The sequence below is a fragment of the Panthera leo genome, chromosome B1 (assembly GCF_018350215.1).
Source record: "Panthera leo isolate Ple1 chromosome B1, P.leo_Ple1_pat1.1, whole genome shotgun sequence".
Lineage (NCBI taxonomy): Eukaryota > Metazoa > Chordata > Mammalia > Carnivora > Felidae > Panthera > Panthera leo.
The window spans coordinates 143,256,890-143,283,878 of NC_056682.1; the positions used below are offsets into that span (position 1 = coordinate 143,256,890).

At 39.9% G+C, this 26,989-nt stretch overlaps 1 protein-coding gene across 1 annotated transcript in view; it reads left to right on the forward strand.

Moving 5' to 3' along the window:
- Positions 1-26,989, forward strand: part of SCARB2 (scavenger receptor class B member 2) — a 76,105-nt gene that overhangs the window by 26,490 nt on the left and 22,626 nt on the right. Inside the window, exons 3-5 of the mRNA XM_042936157.1 lie at positions 10,200-10,347; positions 11,425-11,613; positions 20,293-20,384. Coding sequence (XP_042792091.1) covers positions 10,200-10,347; positions 11,425-11,613; positions 20,293-20,384 — 429 coding nt within the window. The remainder of the gene's footprint in view (positions 1-10,199; positions 10,348-11,424; positions 11,614-20,292; positions 20,385-26,989) is intronic.

Consider the following 26,989-nt stretch of genomic DNA (forward strand, 5'->3'; position numbering starts at 1 on the left):
TCAGTCAAGAATGAATTCCCTACCATTTCTCTCAGCTCTTTGGTGCTGCTTCCTGAGACTATGGATGAGCTCTCCCTGGTATATGTGTCTGTTACAAAGTGACTAAATGCATTTTAACAATTGGTTACATATTTGTCTTTCTTCCCAATGTACTGAAAGCTCCAGGAGGGGCAGAAACCAAGTCTTTCATCTCAGAAAATCCCGTGCCTGGTGAATATTTGTGAAACAAGGGAATGGAACATCCTCAGCCATGGCTTAAATCCTTAGGATGCAAGAGGAGAAATTGTTCAAATCCACAGAATGCAGGTAGCTCAGCTGGGACCACAGGACTTAATCATGGAAGCCCAGGAGGCAAGGATAGGTTCAAGAAAGAGGAACAGGGTCTTGGAAATGAATGGCTTGGTTTAGGAACAGATGCTCGCATGTGCCGTGCAAACTGCTGGGCGTCCTTCTCAGGGTTGAGTGGGTCGTAAACTGGAGTTTGCAGAAAAACATGGCTTTTTAGTAGCACTTAGGCTCTTCTAGTGAGCCTTTTGTAGTCATCTAATGGATCTGATTTCTATCACTTGTGATTTAATTATGCTATTGTTTACACAAGAAAGATCTAATACTCCAGTAACTCCTGCCCCAGTGCTTGATAGTTCCATGGGTTCCCTCCCAACTGAGTCACCTGCCTTGATTGTGTGCGAAGGGGCCTGGGGCAGGAAGGGGAAGGAAGGGGAAGGCGCACTGGCCTCCAGTCCTGCAGGTGAGTGCGGAATGGTCTTGGTGGTGGGAAATGTCCCAGAAGAGGATGAGGGCAAGGCCACACTGAGCTGTGGAGGCCCTGAGTAATTTGACATACAGTTCACAGCGGCACGTTTCCCCAGAGGTTCACTTATGGGTGACTCGAGAATATTCATGTTTTTGGAAAAAGATGATGGCAGTTCTGCGAAGTAGATAAAAACCAGTCAGTCTGGTTTAAGGAATGTAGTGCATTATCTACATGGGTATAAAGCGTGGGTTGAGCAGCCCTGAAACAGACCTGTCAGCAAGGAGCTAATCTGCCTCATGGTTCTGTTGCTTACCGACATATTTGCCTAAAATGTGTATCCAGTGTATGATATTCATTGCCTTCTGCAGCCTTTTTGAGATTCTTTTCATTTTGTGAGGTTTATTTTTCTTTTTTGCCTACTAATGAGCACATCGAAAATTAAAAAGAAAAATTAACTTGTCCAAAGGCTCTTTCAATGAACTTTCATATTTCTAAGACATACTTGCTAAATTTACAATATCCCACTAAATATCTCCTATTTGAGTTTCTTGGTTTTGTGGTTTGGATTAATTTCTTTTTTAGGCTCATATTATTGCTTTAATAGTAAAGGAAGAGACATTAGGGATAAATATCTCATAAGTGTTGTTTTGTTTTTAGTTATTCCTTGACCATTAAGTAGTACTGGATTATAAAATAATCAATCTATACAATATCATATGCAGCATTACCTTTAAAAGCATAATCTGTATTTTATATTGTTGACCCTAAAAGTAAAACAACCAGTTATAAAATGGGTTTATTCAGGAATAGCAGAGGAATTGCAGTTCAGGACATGCAAGCTATAGCAAACCATAGGCAAGTCTTGAATTCAAAACAGAGGAAAGTTACTTTATAGAGAAAAGTAGGAATTGGGAGGGGCTGTTTTGAAAGGACGTCCGTTGGAGGGAAAATGAGAGTTCAAGGTCATGATGGTTTCTTATTGCTGACTTGTATTTTCTTACTGGCCGAGCTCATTGCTGGACAAGAAATATTTTTGGTTTCCGTCTGCTACCAAGGGCAGGTTGGTAGGGTGTGTGAGCTCCCTCTTCTGGACTCCCGACTTTATTTTATTTTATTATTTTTTTTTTTAATTTTTTTTTTTTAACGTTTATTTATTTTTGAGACAGAGAGAGACAGAGCATGAATGGGGGAGGGGCAGAGAAAGAGGGAGACACAGAATCGGAAGAAGGCTCCAGGCTCTGAGCCATCAGCCCAGAGCCCGACGCGGGGCTCGAACTCACGGACCGTGAGATCGTGACCTGAGCTGAAGTCGGATGCTTAACTGACTGAGCCACCCAGGCGCCCCCCGACTTTATTTTAAATTAGGTTACCTTTATTTGGTTTCACATTATTATAAAAATAACATATATAAGCAGTAAAGATAAACTTGAAAATGAAGTAAAGTAAGACAAACTGCTACCATCCATGTTTTCACTATCTCAGAGATAACCAGTGCTTCTATGTTACTGGGTATCTTCTCAGCCATTTTTCCATGGGTGAGTTTTACTTTTACATGGTTGTCAAATTCTATATACCTATGTATGATATGCATCAACATATACATAATATGTACATTCTACTCACTTAATATTACCTTATAGGTATTTCCCCATATTATGTCTTTGTCTTGTAAGTCAACCCAAGTCCATATGCCCAACATGCAGGAAAGCCAGTCACTGATACTTGGAATGTGCAGCAAGGAAAGGGTTTATCGGAGAGGCATCCAAATGAAGAGTCAAGGGGAGGGCAGGTCTCAAATCCCCCTCCCCAAAGGGTTGTGGTTGCATGTATTTAAGGATAAGGGGTCAGAACATCATGGGGTATATACTTGAATAGAATATGCTGGTTGGAAATAAGGTGAAGGGAGGTGTCTTTCTTCCTTTTGGAGCATGTGTGCACATTCAGGAATCGTGTCTCCTCATTGGGATACATGTTCACTAAATGGCAGAGGAAGCATGGTAAGTGTGTGGAGGGGAGATCTTGGGGTGTGCCATCATAGAGGTTACTTTCGTTCATTCCTGATCCCTTTGGCCCAACCACAAGAATTCTTCCCCATTTCCTCCAATCTCAGCTACTCTTATTGGTAATGAGTCAACTTCTGCAAAACAAGCTCCTAAATCAATCTGATTTAACAGGGTTTCCTTAGAGTAGAACAGTCAAGCATTTGTTAACTCACCATGTTGGGTTCAGTCTTTACACAAAAACATTTTAATGATGGTAATCTTCAGGAGCTAGAGGGAATATATTATAGCACTTTACTTAACCATTTCCTTTGTCTTGGATGTGTAGATGAGCTCTCATTTCATCTTTTGGTTACCACATGGGTTGACTATTCTCCCTATGTTTGCCAGCAAATTGTATTTCCACACTCTTAGCTCTTATCTTTTGTCTGCTGCCTATCTGGGTTCCGGTGTGTTCATGCCACTTTTAATAATGATATTAACTCTTCGTCACATTTGTGGCAACTGTTTTTCTATTGTGTGCCTTTTTAATTTTTAAATTTATGTGTAGTCAAATCTATTTTCTGAACTTTGCTATCATTTCTGAGCTTAAAAAGTCCTGTTCCCTTCAAAGGTTTGATATACAAGTCTATTTTCTTGTACTTCTCTTGTTTTACATTTAAATTCTTAGGAATCTGATCAGTTCCTTCCTTACAATTTAGCAAAGGTAGGAACTTTGTTTGAACTTTCTAATTGTGTCTTATTAGCCCTTTGGTTCTTTACTCATCTTCAAGACCAGCTATATACATTTTTTTTAATATTAAAGAGCTGATAGAAAACTCAGAAATGCCAGGGTTATTGTCTCATTATAAGAAAATACTTATCTCTTTTTCTAAACCTGACTCAAGCTCTTCTCTGATATCACCTTTTTGTTTTTTCCAAGATAGAAACACAAGTGGCTTTAGATAAATTAGTTTAAAAAAAAAAAAATCCTTGAACTGTTTGAAAGTAAGAAAAATAGAAAATGATCCCTCCTGCTCCCCACTTTCTTACCTTGATGTCCAGGTCCTTGTGAGTTTTAAATGCACATGGCAGTCCTGGGTGACTGGCCTACACGAACCAGGTGGGTTGGGGTAACACTTCAAGGATGGGGGACCATTTCCATCTTTAGAAGTGAAGTTGTTTTCTGCACAGCCCCCAACAAATGCAGACTGTGTTCTCCCCGCTCACCCCCAGCTCTTTCTCAGAATTCTGCTTTTGGCTCTAGGTTTTTAATCTTTCACTTAGTTGACAGGGCAGTGGTAACAGGAACTTAAATACAGGAGCTGCTCAGTACTGCTGGGGATGGAAAATATTCTTCTGCCCTTCGAGGTTCTTCTAGCTGGTCTAAGAATTAAATTGACACAAGACAAAGATTATCAGGAGAGTCAAATTTAACTATGTACCTACGAGGGTGCATGTAAGCATGAGATTCCAAAGACAGCCAGGCAAAATGAGGTATATATGTCATTCAGAACTAAGGAGAATCGGTTTTGAGTCTGGGACTTCAAGAGGAAGGAAAACAATTTGCAGGAAGATGAAAAAGAGTAAATTTTTGGTAAACAAATGTCTGCAGGGCCACTCAGAAACAATGGGAAATAGAGGACTCTGATCTAACAGGCCTTGCCAGATTTCTCCCTGTCATGTCTAGTTCATATTCCAGTGTGAATCTGTGGTGATAGCTCTCTTCCAGGAGCAGGTTCTCTATCTAAATTCTTTTAGGCAGTCAGGGAAAGGTCAAAGCTTCTTCCTGAGTCATTTGGGCCTTGATTGTTTTCAGGGCAAAATAATCAGCATGCCAAAGTGGCACATCTGGAGGCAAGTGGTCCTGAACCCCGGTGGCACCCCTCCTTTGGGCAGCTTCCCCCCCTCTGCCCTTTCTTCCTTGGTAGGCACATCCACTCTGTGATTCACTTCTCCCGTGACACAGCTGTTCAGCTCAGCTGGCCCAGAGCTGCAGGCCGCTCTTTCTAAATCTCCTCTTGTAGTGTGTCCTCTTCCGCATGACCACAGTTTTGCTCACTTCTCCATGTAGGAAACACATCCAATGCATTCATGCTGTGCTGCCTGCCCTCGCTGTCTCTGCCTCTATTTGGAATTCCCCCCACTCTCCCACCTAGGGGAAGCCTCCCCCTTCCAGAACCAGCTCCCGCATGATGACAACCTCAGGACTCCCCTTCCGGTGCCCTCCTTCCCTCCTTGGGGTGTCTGGCTAGAGCCTCGGGTCCACTTCAGAGCACTTTCCACATGGGAGGTAACGTTGGAACAGCAGTCTTGTCCTCCCATGCTGTACCGTGGATTTCTTTGCAAACAGAAACCAGATCTTCACATCTCTCCATCGCAAGAGCTTCTTGTAAGCCCGCTTGAACTTGGTATTAGTAACTAATGCTTCCTAAGCACTCAGTATGTACCAGGCAGTATTCTAACCAGATTACAAGTTTATGTGGATTTAATGCTCCCAACAACCTTTTAAGGAAGGCATGTTTTTATCTCCATTTTACAGATGAGGAAACTGAGGCACAGAAGCAGTAAGTTCTAAGTCACAGAGCTAGTAACTGAGGAAGCCAAGGTTGAATGCACAGCCTGGCAGTCAGCTGTTTACCCATACTTCACCTGATGTGCTCAGTCACTGCTGACAGTAATTCTCAACAAAGAGCGGTGTATGAGTGAAGAACCCAATGGGTGAAAGATAAGGATTATATGACAGTATTGTATGTATCTAGTTTATACGACATCTCCCAAGAAATTAGATACTGCATAGATGTTAATTTTCCAGCTTATTGAAGGTATTCCTTTTGGTTTCCTTATCCTGGGCTATTATTTATCTTCTGTGATTGGTGAGATTATGTTTAATCATTCAGGGGTTTAAAAACTTTTTTGTTTTATAAAGTAAGAACTCTGGGGGTGCCTGGGTGGCTCAGTTGTTTAAGTGTCTGACTCTTGATCTCAGCTCAGGTCATGATCTCACAGTTTGTGAATTCGGGCTCAGCATGGACAGTGTGGAGCCTGCTTGGGATTCTGTCTTTCCCTCTCTCTACCCCTTCCTTGCTCACTCTCTCTCTCTGTCTCTCTTCCTCTCGAAAACAAATAAATAAACAAACTGAAAGAAAAAAGTAAGAACTCTGTTTTAATGAAAAAATGTTTTTATATGAAATACCTCTAAATTCAATCTTGTATTTTCCTGCCTGATTAAATAGTTCATGGCATATAACTCAACCTTTGCTTAATGTCTAGCATCATCACTATGATTAAAAAATAGTAAGCCATCATATGAGTCTGTGATGTCCTGGGGCCTTCAACATTGATAAGATTTATTAGATCCACTAAATACCACGGATCGTATCAGGCACTTTCAAGTACAGTTCCTTAATTAATTGTCTAGGTCTAAGATTTGCTTTGCCATTTTTTTTTTAACCCTTGTTTCTATTTCTGGAAGTTTCTTCAGTCTTCTTGGACACTGTAGAGCAGTAATCGAGCACTTCTTGCTCTCAGTCTGCTGTTCAGCTGGAGACCACCCTGCTTCTAGTTGACTATCGTTGATGAGCTGTGGGGGAGACTTGGGTAACCAGACTTGTTTGTATTATTATTATTAAAACCCCTCTCCTCACACTGTGGCCTCCTTGTGGTTGCCAGAAGACAGGGGGCTTGGGAGGGGAAACATTTTGGGTTTCCTCCATCAGTTGCTATTTTGACAGGGAGGCACCCCCACCATCCCTTTCCTTGGCCTCTGCAGAGCAGGAGACCACTTCTGATAGCCAGTGGCACCGTGTTCCTTCAGTTAGAACACAGGCCATATGTCAGTCATGCCTCAGGGCGACTGGTGGCTGTGGGAAGTCATGTGGCTAGCTGTGAGTGACCTGACGTGGCCCCTTGGCGCCTGCCAAGGGAATGAAGTATTTTTATAGTTTGGTAATCCTTGCTTTGAACTTTTGAAATTTATTGAGAAAACAAGTCAAGTTATAGTGCTTCAAGTGATTGGAGCCTCCACGATCGATTTCCTTTTAAAACACTAGGTTCTTATGGGCTAAACGATAAAGAAAACACTTAAAAAGTCATCTCCAGAGTCAGTAAACACAAGCCAACGTAAGTGAAGCAGGCTTGGAATTATTCAGGCCTCTAGTTCATGACATCTGGGTTCAGTGAAAAAAACGTTAAAAGCCTTTAGCAAGGTTATCAGTTTTCATCATTAGTCAGAAAGCTTGGCAAAGTTGATCCCTGGGCTTCTGCACCTGGGTTGGGTCCCAGCTCTTGGCTCCTGGCCTAGCTTTCTTTGAGGGCAAGTTTGAGGGCAAGTTGGTTTTCACCCTGGGGACACTTTTTCTATTTCTAGTTCCTTAGTGGTCAGCGAGGCCACCGCGGGGTCCTGGGCCGCAAATACCAAGAGCTATGCCTAGAAAAGGCTGTTCCCTTCACCCTCACTACAGGGAGGCTCTGGGACTCGCCAGTGGGGAGGGGTGCCCCTCTCTTCAGGCAGAAACCTTGGTGCAGGCAGGGGTTTGCCTTGAAGTGTCCTCCTCCAGCTCTAACAAGTCACTTTGCGTTAACTTACGTGTAGAGTCAAGGAGAACCTTGGACGTGGATTCAAGTGACCAGGATTCCACACCTGGTTCCCACACTTGCTGGGGAGTCCTGGGCTAGTTTATCTGAATCTCTGTCAAAGAACTGGGTTGTGATTTCTATATAGAGGTCTTTGGTTACAAGCCAGACAAGCTATCTCTGGCTAATTTAAATGAAAGGAGATTTATTTGAAGGCTATAAAGTGGGTTACAGATTCCAAGGAGCAGCTGGGAAGACAGGACAGCTTTAAAGGTCCACATCACAGGAGTGCATGGCTCATCATGTGTGCACCACAGCAAGAGGAAGCCATCTTTCTACTGTGTTTGCATCTTTTTTTTTAAGTTTATTTATTTTGAGGGACTGCCCCCCCCCACTGCCAGCACAGAGTCCAATGTGGGGCTCAAACCCACAAAACTATGAGATCATGACCTGAGCCGAAACCAAGAGTTGGATGCTTAACCAACTGAGCCCTCTAGGCACCCCAGATGTGTTTCACATCTTAAGGCTTTGTGCTCAGGATCAGAGGCCTAGGGAATGGAACTGGTCCAGCTTGGGTCCCACATCACCACCCAGTGCAGGAGAGGAAGGAAAACGGGGCTCCGAGCAGAAGAAAAGGAAATGAATGAGTGTCAGATAACCAGAGTCTGCAGGTTTCATTCTGTGGACATTTATGAAGCACCTGTTGAGGGATGCCATGTGATACAGTGGAAGAGCACTGTGTGTGATTTAGAACTTAGCTTCAAATTCTGACTCTTCTGATGCCCATCTGTGCCCTTTGTTTCCACATCTCTAAAAGTGGAGCTAAAATACTTTCTCTGTCTGTACCACGGGCTTGCTGTAAGGACTGAATGGAATCAGATGAAATCATGTGGTTAAACCCTTTGAGGAGATACGCAGGGTCAGATATTTATCTATTGCGCATAGCTTCGTGCTTAATGATGAAGAGCAAAGATATCTGTTTTGATGCATATATGTGTATATGTTTGCTTGTTATTTACTTGTCTATTTTTATTTTAAATTCTGGAAAGTGAGGGATACAAGTTTCATTAGCTTGCTTGGAGTACCTGAAGCATCAAAAGAATTCCTTCGTAATCTAAATGATGTCACTAAGCAGTTCACAAAGACCTGGTACAGACAGCCAGCTCCACCAGTGTTCAGAAAAGGCCGGTTGTGGTCAGGAAAGGCCTTGGGGGAGGTGGTGGGTAGCTTTTGTACCTTTGTCAGAATTATAAACTCTTATAGATTAGCCCTGTCCCATAGAAATACAATGTGAATCACATATATAATTAAGATTTTTTTCCAGTAGCCACATCAAAAAAAAAAAAAAAAAAAAACGAAAAAGAAACAGGTGTAATTAATCTGAGTATTTTTTATTTTACCCATTGTATTAAAGTACTATTATTTAGGGGCACCTGGGTGGCTCAGTCAGTTAAGCATCTGGCTCTTCATCCTGGCTCAGGTCAAGATCTCGCGGTTCCTGAGATTGAGCCCCACGTCAGGCTCTGCCCTGACAGCATAGAGCCTGCTTGGAGCTCTCTCTCTCCCTCTCTCTTTGCCCCTCCCAATGCTCTGTCTCTGTCTCTCTCTCTCAAAATTAAAGAAGTAAACTTAAAAAAATAAAAATAAATAAAATAGCATCATTTAAAAACAGGTAATCAATATCAAAAAATTAAGGAGATTATTTTACACTCCTTTTTTTGTGCTGTTTTTGAAATCTGATGTGTATTTTACCCTTACAACACATCTCAGTTTCGATAAGCCACAGTTCTACGGCTTAGCAGACACATGGCTACTGGGTCAGACAGCCTAGTCCTAAATAGAACAGGAAGAAGAAAAGGTAAGCAGCAGAGGGAGAGAAACAATAGACACAGGAATTTTGTGAACATCTACTATGAACCAGGCGGGGCCAGGACTAGCATAAACCATTGGATGAACAAAGTATCAGGTCCTGTTTTTATTTAGAAGTTTGACGGTTTGTTCATCGTGGATGTTTTTGCATTAATTTTGATTTTTCAAAATGCATTGCAATATGATTTACCTTCAGTACTGAGTGTTCTGGCACCTCTTTCATTCTGTACACAAGGCAAGTGCCTCACACCCTCCTTACCCTAGTGATGCCCTGGCTCCAGGCCCTTTCTGTGAGCTTTCTAATACCTCACCTGGGGGCATGAACCTGAACCAGACTGAACTGCATACCAAAAACAGGAGTGAACTCCTGTAATGTACTAAGTCTTGGGCACTTATTTTGTCAAATGAATTTTGAACTGAATTCAAGCTAGGAATAAAAAGCTTTGGAAAAGAAATTGAAATTCAAACTGATCTATGAATTGAAAAATTTGAAAATATTTTGGGAGCAAACTGTCACTCCAGAGAGAGTTCAATGGCCTTGATTCCCTGGTCATGGTGACGCTTGACCATCACATTTCCCAAATTGTAGGGGGAAAGAATGAAAAGGCCAGTGTGTTGAGAGGACTGTATCCCAGGACTTATTTCCTTCCTACATGCCAGCTTTAATCTCTAGTTGTTAAGGGATCAGTATCTGTAAGCTCTCTAGAAAATGATTATAGTGGAATGTCTTATTGAAAATAACGTCCGTGCTAAAAGAAAGGTAAAGTATTGCGCTTTTTTTTTTTTTTTTATGTTTATTTATTTTGAGAGAGCAAGTAGGGCTGGGGCAAAGAGAGAGGGAGAGGGAGAATCCCATCAGCACTGTCAGGGCAGAGCCCAATGCGGAGCTCAGTCCCATGAACCGTGAGATCATGACCTGAGCCGAAATCAAGATTGGGTGCTCAATCAACTGAGCCACCCAGGGGCCTCTTGCTTTTTAAAGTGGTGCCTATTTTCAAACAGAATGCGTTTCTTTCTTTTAGGGAACTTCGAAGCAAAGCAGATATTCAATTTGGAGATAATGGAACAACAATATCTGCTGTTAACAACAAGGCCTATGTTTTTGAACGAAATCAATCTGTTGGAGATCCTAAAATTGACTTAATTAGAACGTTAAATATTCCTGCAGTGGTAAGTAGGCATTTTTAGTATCATTATTGTGGCTTGTAAGAGAAAGGAAAAAGCCAAGTTAAAGCTGTTATGGGTTTTACATTTAGGAGTTACTAAGTTATGTTAAAAATATACAGATGTAAAAATATAAGTATACTTTTTACAGTTTCCTTCCTGAAAGTTCATCTGAGACATTTTATTCTGAGGTTTCTCAAGCAAGATTTTTTTCAAATGGTGACAAAATGTGAATTTTAGGATTTTCCCTCCCACAGTTTCTTGCTGTGTCTTGGGGATCAGCTCTTGTTCAAATAAACATGTCTCTAGGATTTGGGGGGCGGGGAGGGAAGGGAGTGGATAGCCAATAATTTTTTAAAGATTTATTTGCCCCTTGTTTTGGCTCAGAAAATCTAGCAACAGAATTTGCATACACTTCCTAGTTTAGATTTCCATCTTTGATTTTTAAATTCTCAAAATATATACTGATATCCCCCCACCCTTCCCAAATAGCAGAGACTGGGCTGCTCACAGCCTAGCGGGATTCCACTGTCTGTGTTATGACAATCCTATCCAAGAAAGACACATGAGACCCTGGAAACTCTCCTCTTCACCCACAGCAACCCCTCTGAGGCTCCCACTCTAACTACAGGGTGACAACAACATGTGCAGCTGGACAGTCATGGTGGACTCAGGATGGAGAAAAAAGTATTAGATCCTATGTTTGGCCCTGCCCTGCTGCCTACTTGCGGGGGAGGGGGGAGGGTAATCTCTGGCTCCCATCAGAGGGGAAGTGGCGCCCCCTTGTGGCCAAAGATGCCAGTGTATTCACAAGCATTTTTCTCGTTGCATCTGCAGTGCAGGGAGAATTGGAGAGCTTGCAAGTGGGAACGCTACACTCACACTTACAAAATATAATACTGAGAAAGGAACAATAACTGCAGAGTCTCATTTGTGCACGTGTAGCCAAGGAGGAGCTCTCTGGCTGACTTTGCAGCTCTTCAGTCTTAACATTTACTTTTAAGTTTCCAGCCCTTTTTGCTGAAGGGGCCATAGGAGAGTGGGGTGGGAGCTCTGCCATCTGAACTTGCCTGTGTTTCTCAGACTGCCATGGAATGGGCCCAGCTCCGCTTCCTCCGGGAGCTCATCGAGGCCCTGCTGAAGGCCTATCAGCAGACGCTCTTTGTGACACACACGGTGGACGAACTGCTCTGGGGCTACAAAGATGAGATCCTGTCCCTCATCAGTGTTTTCAAACCGGAGATCTCACCCTATTTTGGCCTGTACTATGGGGTAAGTTGATCTTTCTTTTTAGATCCTTTTTTTTTTTTTTTTTTTTTTTTTTTTTTTTGAAGGAGCATGGATGCACAAGCGGGGAAGGAGCAGAGGGGGAGAAAAACAATCTTAATTAGGTTCCATGCTCATCACAGAGTCCCACATGGGGCTCAAGCCTACGACCTTCGGATTATAACCTGAGCTAAAATCAAGAGTCTGATGCTGAACCAACTAAGCCACCCAGGCACTCATAGAGTCTCTTTATTCAGGTGATGAAGGGGCACTGCTAGCCAGATTTCATCTTCATTTTGAGTGTCTTCCAGAAAAAAAGACCAAAATTGCTTGGAATTCTAGATGTCTTGTAGAGTATGTGAAAAACAAGGAAGTGTTCTAGTTTTTAGGTGGGGGGAAAAAAAACCCTTCTCCCACAATTTCGGCATGCCACCAGCAGTGACTTTGAATGAGGGCAGCTATGAAAAATACAGAGTATGACTGTGCCATTAATCAGGTGCAGTCTTTCAAACTATCATAAATTTCAGTGATAGGTGCCAAGTCTTCATTGATGACCTAGGGGCTGAACCCATGCATCAGCCTGACAGAGACAAGAAACTAAGTAGGAACATGATAGTCCATTAGAGGTGGGAGCTACGTGTTAGATTTTCAGACATGTCATTCGTGAAAGAGGATGGATAATTTGAAACTCTGTGTCCCTCATCTATGATTTCTTATGCTTATAAGTGGAATTTTGTGTGGTTCCTTGCAGATTTTATTCACTTTGGCTTGAAATAAAAAATATATCAGCATTCAAGTATTTATTATTCAAAGCATATGTTATTGCTGTATGAGTTTCAAATGAACTAAAATTAAAAGCAATTTTAAAAATCCACATTCCCCTCTATCCGTCCCCCCTACCAAGAAACAAAAAACAGAAAGCACTTGAGTAAAATGGATAGTGGGAGGTTGCTAATGACAAACTTAAACTCAAGTAGAAAGTGTCAGGTTAAGGGTGGGGTCTGAGATTGTGATGAATTTCCTCACCTTTAAATCTGTTGTTATTCTCTGGTTCTCACTACTCAAGAATCTTACTCTTATCCTGTTATATCCTAGAGTGTTCCTCTAGAGCAGATGGTGATAATGCTGCCCTGTGCATTCAAGGGTATACAAAACTTAGAAGCCATTCAAACAAAATAGTAAAAAAAGTTCTTAACATTATGCAAGAGGCAGGGGTCCTAGAAATAGGGTTCAACTCACCTTGAATCCTTCTCTCTAGGGGAGCAGAATTAATAGATGCTGTCTAGCAGATCCCATCTTGGGGTGCCTGCGTGGCTCAGTCGGTTAAGTGCCAACTTCAGCTCAGGTCATGATCTCTCAGTTCATGAGTTTGAGCCCTACATCGGGCTCTGCCAACAGCTCAGAGCCTGAAGCCTGATTCGGATCCTGTCTTCCTCCCTCTCTCTCTGCCCCTTCTACTGCCCCAGTCTCAAAAATAAATAAGCATTTAAAAAAATTTTAGAAGATCCCATCTAAAAGGAGCCCAGCTTCCATAAAACCGGAGGAAGCACTGATTTCTTAAGCTGTGACTAGACATCCCTTCTAGAAAAAAATATCTGGTGAATTTCCAACAGAGATACAACAAAGGTTACTTTAAGGCCCTTCGGGTCCAAGTGGTTTCTGTCTACCTGCAAGGTAGGTCCTGTTCCTAAAACCTCAGTATTTTTCAGGTAATTTTTTATTGTATAGCTTGCTTTTTGTTGTTGTTGTTTTTACATTACTGACTTCATCTGACTTCTAACTAAGATCCTTTTGTATCTTTTTAAAATGTAACCCACATTTATGGACTGGTTAACAAATTGGCATTTTTATTTTCCCAAAGCAAGGTTGTATTCTTTTATGCGTTTATTTATTTATTAATTTATTCATCTCACTGCCTTGCCCTTTGTCGCTCCTTGTAGACACCGTATCTCCACAAAGCTCTGTACCATCGCTCAGTTAGATTCGTACCTTGAGTGCATTTCCCACATCCAGGAATAGAGCATAAGACTTGGAATCAGAGTGCCTCGATTTATGTTCTGACTTTTTTCACTTAATAACTATGGGGCTATTTCTAAACCTCAGTTTCATCATGTGTAACTTGAGGCTAAAAGTATCCACACTTCAAAAATTGTTTTGAAAGGCTAAGTGAGAAGTCCATAAAAATGCTTCATAAACTTTAAATCACAGTACACATGTCAGGAACTGTTACTCCTTTTTCCCTTCATGACTGGCTCCCAAGATGACCCTGAATTAACATGACTGCTGTATCTTTTCCCTTTGGGAGCCAAACAGACTGTCTGCATGTGGTTGGTAAAAAGGCAGTGTTTCTGTTCAGTTTGTCCCATCTGCTCTGGTCAAATACTGATTCTTTAGCCAACGGCACAAAAGTTCACACTTGAGCTGTCATTCATTCAAAGACCAGGATAGGCTGAGGAAGTACCCTCCTTCCGAAAACCTTTCCTTAGTTCTGCTCGTGTCGTGCCAGCATCCCCCTCGGATGCCCCAGGCTTGCGTGCCTGCACCATCTGCTCCGCTACATGCAATGAAGAGAGAAACCTTGGTTAACGCGTTGAACGCTCTTCCTTCTAGTAGGAAACAGCCAAACAATTAATGGGGAGGGACAGCGTGTGAGAATGAACAGGATGAGTGGATGTAGAACATTGGCGCAGAGCTTTTGAGAAAAAGGGATCTGGTTAAATATCACATGCTCTTACTTCATATTGCGGGGCCAATCAGCATATTTTTACCTACTGATATTAGGGCACTTCTGTTCTCCTCCACGTAAGAGAGTTCAAGCACCTCCCACTAAGTGTGGGTCTTGCGTGTATAAAATATATAGCTGTTAGAAAGTGTCTTTGAGAGGTCAGCCAGTCCAGCTGGTCCTTCGGTGGAGGGGGCGTGGGGTTTTGCTGACATCACACTAGTGGTGTGACTGTGGTAGTCTGTCTCAGAGCACCTCTCCATCTCCTGCCATAATATGTTCCTTGTATCCAGCCCACATCCCTACCCTGATAACACAAAACCTATTTATTCCCGACTGTCCTCCAATAACAAAGGTTCCAGCAAGAGACAGGGAAGCATTCACATACAGTGTCTGACTCTTGGGCAGAAAACAATTGGAGAGAACCCTTTCTGAATTACTGTGAAACATGTAAATGCTTAACTGCTTTGCTTAGGCTAGATCTGAGTTAAGGGGAGGAGTTCAGGAGGTAACATCCTTTCATTTTTTAAATTGGTGGTTTGGCTTTTTTTTAAGTTTATTTATTTATTTTGAGAGAGAGAGAGAGAAAGAGAAAGCAGGAGAGGGGCAGAGAGAGAGGGAGAGAGAGAATCCCAAGCAGGCTCTGCACTCTCAGTGCACTATCAGTGACATGGGGTTGGAACTCACGAACCGTGAGATCATGACCTGAGCAGAAATCAAGAGTTGGTTGCTTAACCAACTGAGCTACCGAAGGGCCTTGGTGGTTCAGCATTTTTTATGTGGAGTATTTGAATTTTTCTCTAAGTTGTTGTAATGTTCACATTGCTGCTCCTAAAGAGAAGTTCTTTCTCATATCTTTTTTAAAATTTTTCTTTTAATGTTTATTTATTTTTGAGACAGAGGGAGAGACAGAGTGCGAGTGGGGGAGAGGCAGAAAGAGAGGGAGACACAGAATCTGAAGCAGGCTCCAGGCTCTGAACTGTCAGCACAGAGCCCGATGCAGGGTGTGAACTCACAAATTGTGAGATAATGACCTGAGGCGAGGTCGGACGCTTAACCGACTGAGCCACCCAGGCAGCCCTTTGTCGTATCTTAAAGTCATGTAAAACTTCATGTGGGGAGCACCACATGACCATTATGGATGTGGTCCATATTGATATATTGATATAGTTGGCAAAATAATGTTAAGTGACAGAAAGAAGAACCAAAGAAGGCAAAAAACATGAGAAGAGAATTCACAAAGGGTATGAATGTTTTTTAAGGCAGAGAGCTGAATTATTTGAAAAAAAGCGTTCAAACTAAGTGCAAAAAAAGACAAGTCTTATACTTTTTTTGGGGGGGGGTCGTTCATCTAATTAACAAAGCTTAGCAAAAGTAACTTGGGGAATGTAAACTGATTTACCACACTATTTCCACCACTCTCCAGCTGGATGACCTTGAGCAACTTGATAATATGTATCAAAAGGCTTAAACATGTTCATGTTCTTTTCTCTAGTAATTTTACTTTTATGAGTCAGTGTAGAAAACAAAAATATTGACAAGGTTTTTAGGCATAAAGATACATAAACATTCACACAACATTATTTGCAGTAGCAAAAAATCAAAATTAAATACCCAACAATAAGAGAATAGTTAATTATTTCTACATAATGTTGAGGAGTCATTAAAGTATACCTATGAAGAACTTTTGGTAACATATAAAATATGCTAAGGAAAATGCACAATTTGTGTGTGTGTGTGTGTGTGTGTGTGTGTACATACACATACACATATATATGTATACAGGATATATATATATTCACACGTATATGTACACATATATGTGTCCATGTATATATATATGTAAACATATATACATACATAATTGTGTTTATGTATAAAAATTGTGTGTATGTATATTACACATATATATCTTAGTTCTATAAACAAATCTTGTGTGGAAAAGATACTGAAAAGAAACATACCAAAATACAAATAGTATTTTCCATTAGTTAGGAAAATGATGAATAATTGACACCTTTTTATACATCTTTCTGTATTTTCTAATGAGAATTTATTACTTTTATACTCAGAAGAATGTATTACTTCTATAATCAGAAGAGAAATCTATTTTATTATTTTTTTTAATGTTTATTATTTTGAGAGATAGACGGAGCACAAGTGGAGGAGGGGCAGAGAGGGAGACACAGAACCTGAAGCAGGCTCCAGGCTCTGAGCTGTTAGCACAGAGCCTGACATGGGGCTCAAACTCACGGACCACAGGATCGTGACCTGAGCTGAAGTCAGATGCTTAACCGACTGAGCTACCCTGGCACCCTGAAAAACCTATTTTAAAAAGAAAATAGAACACAAGTACATTGCATCAACTTGTTATCCCAAAATGCATCTGTGTTAATACCCAAAAATATATCTGTGAAAAACCTCCAAAGATAGCCTAGAGCAATGAAAGTAAAACAGTCTTTGGTTATTTTATTATTCTTAGTTTGTCTACAAAGTGCCTGTCACATCATATGCATTTAATAATAAACATTAAAAAATGAAAACAATTATAATAATGGTATTAGAGTGGATGCACCACAAAGGCAGCAATTTGTGTCCATTTTGTTCACTGATATACAGTGCTAGATACATGGTAGGCATTCACTAAGTGGTTGCTAATAAATGAATGAGGCCCACAGCCTGGTAAGCAGATCGGCCCGTGGAGTGTGGGGTTACATAGCTGGGCTTCAGTCCTACCTAGCTCCACCATTTGCTGGCTGAGTGATCCGGACAAGTTATTTAACTTCTCCTTGCTTCAGATTTCTCATCTATAGAATGAGGGTAAAATGGTGCATGTCTGTATTAGTTTCCCGTTGCTGCTTTTACCCATGGCCATAAATTTAGGGGCTTAAAACAGCACAAATATAATTATCATCTTCCAGCTCTAGATCTCAATAGCCATAAAATCAGGGTGTTGTCGGGGCTGTGTTCCTTCTGGAGGCTCTAAGGGAAAATCCACTTCCTTGAATTTCACAGCTTCTAGAGGCAGCCTGCCTTTTTTTGGCGGGCACCCCTTTCACCATTGCCAAACCAAAAGAGAAACATCTTCACAGTCTCTTTGTCTGACCTCTGCTTGTCATCACACCTACTGCTCTGACCTGGCCCCTTGCCTCTTTGTAAGAAAACTTGGAGTACCTGGGTCCACCCAGGTAATCCAGGACACTCTTGCCATCTCAAGATCCTTAACTTAATCACATCTGCGAAGTCCTTTTGCCATGTTAGGCAACATATTCACAGGTTCTGGGGATTAGAATGTGGACGTATTTCTATCTACCACACTGCTTTATGTGGTGGTTCTGAGGATTTCATGAGATAATTCATACTATAACTTTAGACCAGTGCCAGGAATATTATAAATATTCGATAATTGTTAGCTCTTATTACTTTATTATTATAGAGGAACTAGCACCCATGCTGTTTCCCAGATATCAAAGCTCCAACCTCACATAAAGAATTTGTAAAGTTGTATAGATTATCTGTATGTGCCCTTAAGAAGTATAACTTAGAGAGAATATATAAGTGAAGAAAGCTTTCTTGAAAGCCCCAAGTATATATTGGGGCGCCTGGGTGGCTCAGTTGGTTAATCTTCTGACTCTTGGCTTCGGCTCAGGTCACAATCTCATGGTTCGTAGGATTAAGCCATGCTATGAGTGCAGAGCCTGCTTGGGATCCTCTCTCTCCCTCTCGCTGCCCCTCCCCTGCTCATGCGTGCACATGTGCACACTCTCTCTCTCTTTCTCTCTCAAAATAAATAAACAAACTTAAAAGAAGAAAGAGACAGGGACGCCTGGGTGGCTCGGTTGGTTGAGCATCCGACTTCGGCTCAGGTCACGATCTCGCAGTTTGTGAGTTCGAGCCCCGCGTCGGGCTCTGTGCTGACAGCTCAGAGCCTGGAGCCTGCTTCGGATTCTGTGTCTCCTCCTCTCTCTGCCCCTCCCATTCTCATGCTCTGTCTCTCAATAATAAATCAACGTTAAAAAAAACTTTTTTTTTTTTAAAGAAAGAAATAATGGGACTATATTAATACAACTTTCTTTTGTTGCAGCTAACCTACAGTAGGGTCCTGGCCCTGGACTTATGCTTTCTTATTTTTCATTATTGACATATAATTCACTTACATATAATTCACCAGTTTCAAGTGTACAATTTTGTGGTTTTTAGTATATTCACAAGGTTGTACAACCACCACCACCACTGTCAAATTTTAGAACATTTTCATCATCCTCCCCAAAAAACCACACATTTGTTAGCAGTCACTTCCATTTCTCCCCTTCCACCAGCCTTTGGCAACCACTAATCTATACTTTCTGTCTCTATGGATTTGCCTGTGAATCTATAGAATTTTTTTTAATAGTTAAAAGGTTTGTGTCTTTTTTGTTTTTGCTTTTGTAGAGAAAAGTAAGATTATTGTTTTGTTTGAAACAAAACATAAGTAACCCCCCACACCTGCCCAACCTCTCATCTGCCCCGTGGGGTGCTGAGACTGCTGGTGCTGAGCAGGAGGCCAGGCTGGCCCAGGCTGAAGGAGAAGAGCCAGAACTCTCTGTGTGAGAGCTTCCTCAGAGCCTGAGAGGAAGGGCATTTGGGAATGGAGTTTGGCTTGGTTAGGCAAAAAATAAAATTAAAAAACTGAACACACATGCCTACTATTATACAAATGGTGGCCAAGAGGTTGGAACCATTTCTGGCAATTGAACATTTCTGTAAATGGAATCATACCATATATGACCTTTGTATCTGACTTCTTCTATTTAGCATTATGTTTACAAGATTCATCTATGTTGTAGCATGTATCAGCACTTTATTCCTTTTTATGGCTGAGTAATATTCTATTATATGGATATACCACACTTTATTCATCAGTTGATGGATATTTGGGTTGTTTCTACCATGGGCTCTTATGAATAATGCTGCTCTGAACCTATGTGTACAAGTTTTTGTATGGACATTGAGATGTATATTTGGAATGGAATTCTCTTGAATATATAGGGAGGAGTGGAATTTGGGGTCATAGAATTTTGGGTTTGTGTTTAACTTTTTGAAGAACCACCAAACTACTGTCCACAGCAGCTGCATCATTTTCCATTCCCACCACCAGTGCCCAAGGGCCTCGATTTCTCCACATCCTCACCAACGCTTGTCCTTTTCCTTTATTTGTTTATGTTTTAAAAAAATTTTAGCATCATCCTGGTGGGTGTGAAATAGTACTATGGCTTTGCATTTCTCTAGTGGCGGATGATGTTGAGCATCCTTTCGTGTACTTGCTGGCCATTTGAATATTTTCTTCGAAGAAATGTCTCTTCAAATCCTTTGTTCATTATTTAATCGGGCTCAAACTTTTTGAAACCATAAAGTAGTAGCATGGTTAATATGGCATTTAGTCGAACAGTCACTCTATATCTTAGTTCTGCTTCAGTGTTATGTAGCGGTTAGCCTCAACTAGGTTAGTTTTGTGAAGATTAAGTTTCTCAGTTACTGTATCAATTAGGGTTCTCCAGAAAAACAGAATCAATGGGAGAGCTCTAGCTACATCTGTAGTATCTATCTATCCAAGAGATTTATATGTATTAAGGAATTGGTTTGTGCAGTTGTGGGGCAGCAGGTGGCCAATCTGAAACCCCTAGGACAGGCTGGCAGGCTAGAAACTCAGGCAGGAATTCTACATTGCAGAACTGAGAATTCCTTTCTGTCCAGCAAACCTCAGATTTTGTTTTTAAAACCTTCAACAGATTGCATGAGTCCACCCACATTATCGTTGGTAATCTTTTACTTAGCCAATTGATTGTAAATCTTCATCATGTACAAAATATAGCACCATCTAAATTAGCGTTTGACCAAACAACTGGGTACCGTAGCCTAGACAAGTTGACACGTAAAATTAACCACCACAATTTCTTAAAATGATCGTGTTCACTTATTTTCAGAAAAATGGGACTAATGATGGAGACTATGTTTTTCTAACGGGAGAAGATAATTACCTTGACTTTACAAAGATTGTGGAATGGAATGGAAAAACGTAAGTGTAATGATTTTTACTTTTAATTATTTTTAAAATTTGAATATACTTGTTGAATATATTTAAAGTTTGAAAATTTTAAATTTAAAAAATTTTTGCTTAAATTGCACGTCTCCTTACGCGTTATTTCAAAAGAATTTTAACACTGTCATTTTTTGGGTGTCACGCTCTATAAATATGTAAAATATTTTTATAATTAGTATTTTAGAAATCAGGATTGGGGCAACACACTTTACAGATGAAATATTAGTGCTCTGTAGATTGATCTCAGCCAGGCATGAATTACAAGGGGCAACAAGTTTCACTTTCCTCGTGGTCATTGAATTGATGTGTAGCTGCAACACAGATACTTTAAAACCATTTTGGGGGCACAGGGAAGAGTTTCTCTTTTTAATTTAATTTATGATTGTGTACTGTTTATGTGTTTTTCTTTAAAGATAAAATACATTCGAGTTCACCATTATGGTATTTCAGAAATGTTTTTTTTTTTTAACATTACTAAGAAACAAGCTATTTCTAAAAAGGAGCCAAGGCAGTTTGTAGTAAAGCCACGTGTAAGACAAGATGATTTCTATAAGAGGAATTAGAAACCTCAGAAAGAAGAAGAGGGTAATTCTTTAGGGACTTAGGCAAGAGGAATTCTGTTGTTGAACATTAAATTTATATCCAAGCTTCCCAGAAAAAAATGGTGTGGAATATAGGGAAACCCTCTGTACTACCTTCACAATTTTTCTGTAAATCTCAAACTATTTTTATTTTTATATATTTTTAATGTTTATTTATTTTTGAGAGAGAGAGGGAGAGAGAGCGAGCATGAGCAGGGTGGGGGTGGAGGCAGAGAGAGAGGGAGACAAAGAATCTGAACCAGGCTCCAGACTCCGAGCTGTCATCACAGAGCCTGACCTGGGGCTCAAACTCGTGAACGTTGAGCCAAAGTCGGATGCTCAACGGACTGAGATATCCAGGCACCTCTCAAACTGTTTTTAAATAAAAAGCTTGTTTAAATTTTAAAAAGTACACATATCCATGTACATAAATGTATATTTGTGCATGTGTACACACACAGACAAACACATACACCAAAATAGATAAGATCCCTGAAAGAATATGTGAGAAACTGGGAACAGTGTTGCCCCTGGATGATCAGGCTTCTGGCCACAGGGAAATTTAGGTGTAAACAGGATATAGCTGGATTTTGTTTTAAACTCAATCTGTTGTTTTCTTCCCAATCTTTCAGTAGCAGAGTGTAATCCTTTTAAATACTTAATATAATTATTGATACAATTATAATATAATGATATGTTAATTAATATATTGGACTTTTTTTCTGGTTTATGCCTATTCTACCCTCAGATTTTATGGTTCATACTTTACAGTTTTTGCTGACAAAATTGAAAGTTGTCTATTGTCTCTTCTCCTCCCAAATAGGACGGTAATGTTACCCATTTTGTAATACATTATACCCATCTTCCATGCTGTTCTTGCCTTCAACTTGTTTCACGTTCTCTGGAAGCCAAATATAAGCAGAATGTTTATCACTTTATAGTAATTAATTAAATGTACCAATGTATTTTATTAATTTTTTTCTTTTTTCTTTCTTGTGCATTTTTATTGAAATTCTACTTAGTTGACACACAGTGTGAGATTAGTTTCAGGTGTAAAATGTAGAGATTCATCACTTCCCTATAACAACCTATATTGTGCACTCCTTAATCCCCATCATCTATTTTTTATTATTTTAAGTTTTTATTTGAATTCTAGTTAGTTAACATATAATATTGGTTCCAGGAGTGGAGTTTAGTGATTCATCACTTCCATATAATGCCCAGTGCTTGTCATGACAAGTGCCCTCTTTAATATCCATCGCCCGTCTAGCCCATCCCCCCCCACCTCCCTCCATCAACCGTCTGTTTGTTCTCTATAGTTTTTTCTTAAACATTTATTTATTATTTTTGTGAGAGAGAGAGAGAGAGAGAGAGAGAGAGCAAGCAGGGGAGGGACAGAGAGAGAGGGAGACACAGAATCTGAAGCAGGCTCCAGGCTCTGAGCTGTCAGCACAGAGCCCAACACGGGGCTCGAACTCACAAACTGTGAGATCATGACCTGAGCCAAAGTCAGATGCTTAACCAACTGAGCCACCAATGCGCCCCATGTTCTCTATAGTTAAGAGTCTCCTATGGGTTGCCTCCCTCTCTCTTATTTTTTTCCCTTCTCTTATGTTCATCTGTTTTGTTCTCTTAAATTCCACATATGAGTGAAATTATGATATTTGTCTTTCTGGGACTGACTTATTTGCTTAGCATAATACACTCTACCTCCATCCATGTTGCTGCACATGGCAAGATTTCATTCTTTCTGATGGCTGAGTAATATGCCATTATATATATGTGTATACACACACACACATACACACACACACACACATCACATCACATCTTTATCCATTCATCAGTCAATGGACATTGGAGCTCTTTCCATTACTTGGCCATTGTTGGTAATGCTGTTATAAACATTGGGATGTATGTCTCCTTTCAAATTAGTATTTTTGTATCCTTTAGGTAAATATATAGTAGTGCAATTGCTGGGTCATAGGGTAGTTCTATTTTTAACTTTTTGAGGAACTTCCATATTGTTTTCCAGAGTGGCTGCACCAGTTTGCATTCCCACAAACAGTGTAAGGCGGTTCCCCTTTCCCCACATTGTCACCAACATGTGTTGTTTCCTGTGTTGTCCATTTTAGTCATTCTGACAGATGTGAGGTGGTATCTCATCATGGTTTTGATTTATATTTCCCTGATGATGAGTGATGGTGAGCATCTTTTCATGTGTCTGTTAGCTGTCTGGATCTCTTCTTTGGAAAAATGTCTGTTCATATCTTCTGCCCATTTCTTAACTGGATTATTTGCTTTATGGATGTTGAGCTTGATAAGTTCTTTATAGATTTTGGATACTAACCCTTTATCAGATAGGTCATTTGCAAAGATCTTCTCCCATTCAATGGACTGCCTTTTAGTTTTGTTGACTGTTTCCTTCACTGGGCAGAAGCTTTTTGGCATAATGAAGTCCCAATAGTTCATTTTTGCTTTTGTTTCCCTTGCCTCCAGACACATGGCTAGCAAGAAGTTGCTGTGGCCAGTTTCAGATAGGTTGCTACCCATGTTCTTCCCCAGTATTTTGATTGTTTCCTGTCTCACACTTAGGTCTTTCATCCGTTTTGAATTTATTTTTGTGTATGATGTAGAAAGTTGTCCAGGTTCATTCTTCTGCATGTTGCTAACCAGTTTTCCCAACACCATTTGTTGAAGAGAATGTCTTTTTTCCATTGAATATTCTTTTCTGCTTTGTCAAAGATGAGTTGATCATATAGTTGTGCGTCTATTTCTGGGTTTTTCTGTTCTGTTCCACTTATCTATGTGTCTGTTTTTGTGCCAGTACCATACTCTCTTGATGATTATAGCTTTGTAATAAAGCTCGAAGTCAGAATTGTGATGTCTCCAGCTTTGCTTTTCTTTTTCAAGATTGCTTTGGCTATTTGGGGTCTTTTATGGTTCCATACAAATTTTAGAATTGTTTGATCTAGTTCTGTGGAAAATGCTGCTGGTATTTTCATAGGGATTGCATTAAATGTGTAGATTGCTTTGGGTAGTATAGACATTTTAACGACATTTATTCTTCCAACCCATGAGCATGGAATGTTTTTCCATTTCTTTGTGTCATTTTCAATTTCTTTAATAAGCTTTCTATAGTTTTCCATGCACAGATCTTTTACCTCTTTGGTTAGGTTTATTCCTAGGTATCTTATGGTTTTTAGTATAATTGTAAATGGGATCAACTTCTTGATTTCTCTTTTTGTGCTGCTTCATTATTGGTGTATAGAAATGCAACAGATTTCTGTACATTGATTTTGTGTCATGTGACTACTGAATTTCTGTATCAGTTCTAGCAGTTTTTTGGTGGAGTCTTTCAGGTTTTCTACATAGGGTATCATGTCATCTGCAAATAGTGAGAGTTTGACTTTTTCTTGCCAATTTGGATGCCTTTTGTTTCTTTTTGCTCTCTGATTTCTGAGGCTAGCACTTCCAGTACTATGTTAAATAACACTGCTGAGAGTGGACATCCCTGTCTTTTTCCTGACCTTAGAGGAAAAGCTTTCAGTTTTTCTTCATTGAGGATGGTATTAGCTATGAGTCTTTCCTACATGGCCTTTATGATGTTGAGGTATTGTTCCCTCTATCACTACTTTGCCAAAGGCTTTTTATCAAGAATAGATACTATATTTTGTCAAATGCTTTTGCTGCATCTTTTGAGAGGATCATATAGTTCTTGTCTTCTTTTATTAATGTGGTATATCATGTTGATTGATTTTTGAATATTGAATCTACCCTGCAGCCCAGGAATGAATCTCACTTGATCATGATGAATAGTTCTTTTAATGTTCAGTTGGATTCAGTTTACTAGTATCTTACTGAGAATTTTTACATCTGTGCTCATCAGGGATATTGGCCTGTAATTCTCCCTTTTAGTGGAGAATTCTCCCTTCGTCCTGGTTTTGGAATCAAGGTAATGCTGGCCTCATAGAATGAGTTTGGAAATTTTCCTTCCATTTATATTTTTTGAAACAGTTTGATTTCACTCTTTTTTAAATGTTTGGTAGAATTCCCCTGGAAAGCCATATGGCCCTGGACTTTTGTTTGTTGGGAGATTTTTTTATTTGATTCAGTTTCTTTGCTGGTGATCAATTTGTTCAGATTTTCTATTTCTTCTTGTTGTATCTTTGGTCATTTATGTGTTTATTGGAGTTTCTCCATTTTTTTCCATATTGCCCAGTTTGTTGGCATATCGTTTTTCATGATATTCTCTTATAATTGTGTTTCTATGGTGTTGGTTGTGAGGTCTCCTCCTTCATTCATGATTTTATTTATTTAGGTCCTTTCTGTTTTCTTTTTGATAAGTATGGCTAGGGGTTTATTGATTTTATTAATTATTTGCAAGAGCCAGCTCTTAGTTTTGTTGATCTGTTCTAATGTGTTTTTTGTTTGTTTGTTTGTTTGTTTCTCTATCATTTATTTCTGCTCAAATCTTTATTATTTCCCTTCTTCTGCTGCCTTTAGGCTTTATTTGCTGTTTCTTTTCTGGCTCCTTTAAGTGTAAAGTTAGGTTGTATATTTGAGACTTTTCTTGTTTCTTGATAGGCCTGTATTGCTATATACTTCCCCCCTATGACAGCTTTTACTACATCCCAGAGATTTTGGACTGTCATGTTTTCATTTTCATTTGCTTCCATGTATTTTAAAGTTTATTCTTTAATTTCCTGGTTAACCCATTCATTCTTTTTTTGTTTTAATGTTTATTTATTCATTTTAGAAAGAAATAGAGGGAGATGCAGAGAGAAAGGGAAACAGAATCCCAAGCAGGCTCCACATTGTCAGTGCAGAGCCCAATGAGGGGCTTGAAGCCACAAACTGCAAGATCATGATCCAAGCCGAAATCAAGCACTGGACACTCAACTGACTGAGCCACCCAGTCATTCTTTAGTAGAATGTTCTTTAACCTCCATGTATTATGGTCTCTCCAAATTTTTTCTTGTGGTTGACTTCAAGTTTCATAGCCTTGTGGTCTGAAAATATGCATGGTATGATCTCAGTCTTTTTGTACTAGTTGAGGCCTGATTTGTGACCCAGTATGCAATCTATTCTGGAGAATGTTGCATGTGCACTCGAAAATAATGTGTATTCTGCTGCTTTAGGATGAAATGTTCCAAATATATCTGTTAAGTCCATCTGTTGTGTCACTCAAAGCCATTGTTTCCTTGTTGATTTTCTGCTTAGATGATCTGTCCCTGCTGTAAGTGGGGTATTAAAAATTCCCTACCATTATTGTACTGTTATCAATGAGTTTCTTTGTGTTTTTTTTTTGATTGATGTATATATTTGCATATTTCCAAGTTGGGGCATAAATATTTATGATTGTTAGATCTTCTTGTTGGGTAGGCCCCTTTATTATGATATAGTGTCCTTCATTTCTTGTTACACTCTTTGGTTTAAAATCTAGTTGGTCTGATACAGGTATGGCTACTCTGGCTTTCTTTGGACATCCATTAGCATGATAACTGGTTTTTTATTCCCTCACTTTCAATCTGGAGGTGTCTTTATGTCTAAACTTGGTCTCTCGTAGGAAGCATTTAGATGGGTCTTGGTTTTTTTTTTGTTTTTTGTTTCTGTTTTTTTAATCCATCTGATGCCCATGTCTTTTGATTGGAGCATTTAGTCCATTTACATTCAGAGTAATTATTGATAAATAATAATTTAGTACCATTGTGTTACCTCTAAAGTCGCTGTTGCTAGAGATTTTCTCTGTTCCTTTCTAGTCTTTGTTGCTTTTGGCCTTTCTTTCCTACTCAATGAGTCGAGGGCTCATTTATTGCAGGGCTGGTTTAGTGGTCATGAACTTCTTTAGTTTTTGTTTGTCTGAGAAACTCTTTATCTGTCCTTCTATTCTGAATGACAGCCTTGCTGGATAAAGGATTCTTGGCTGCATATTTTTCCCAGTCAGCACATTGAATATATCATGCCACTCCCTTCTGGCTTGTCAAGTTTCTGTGGAGA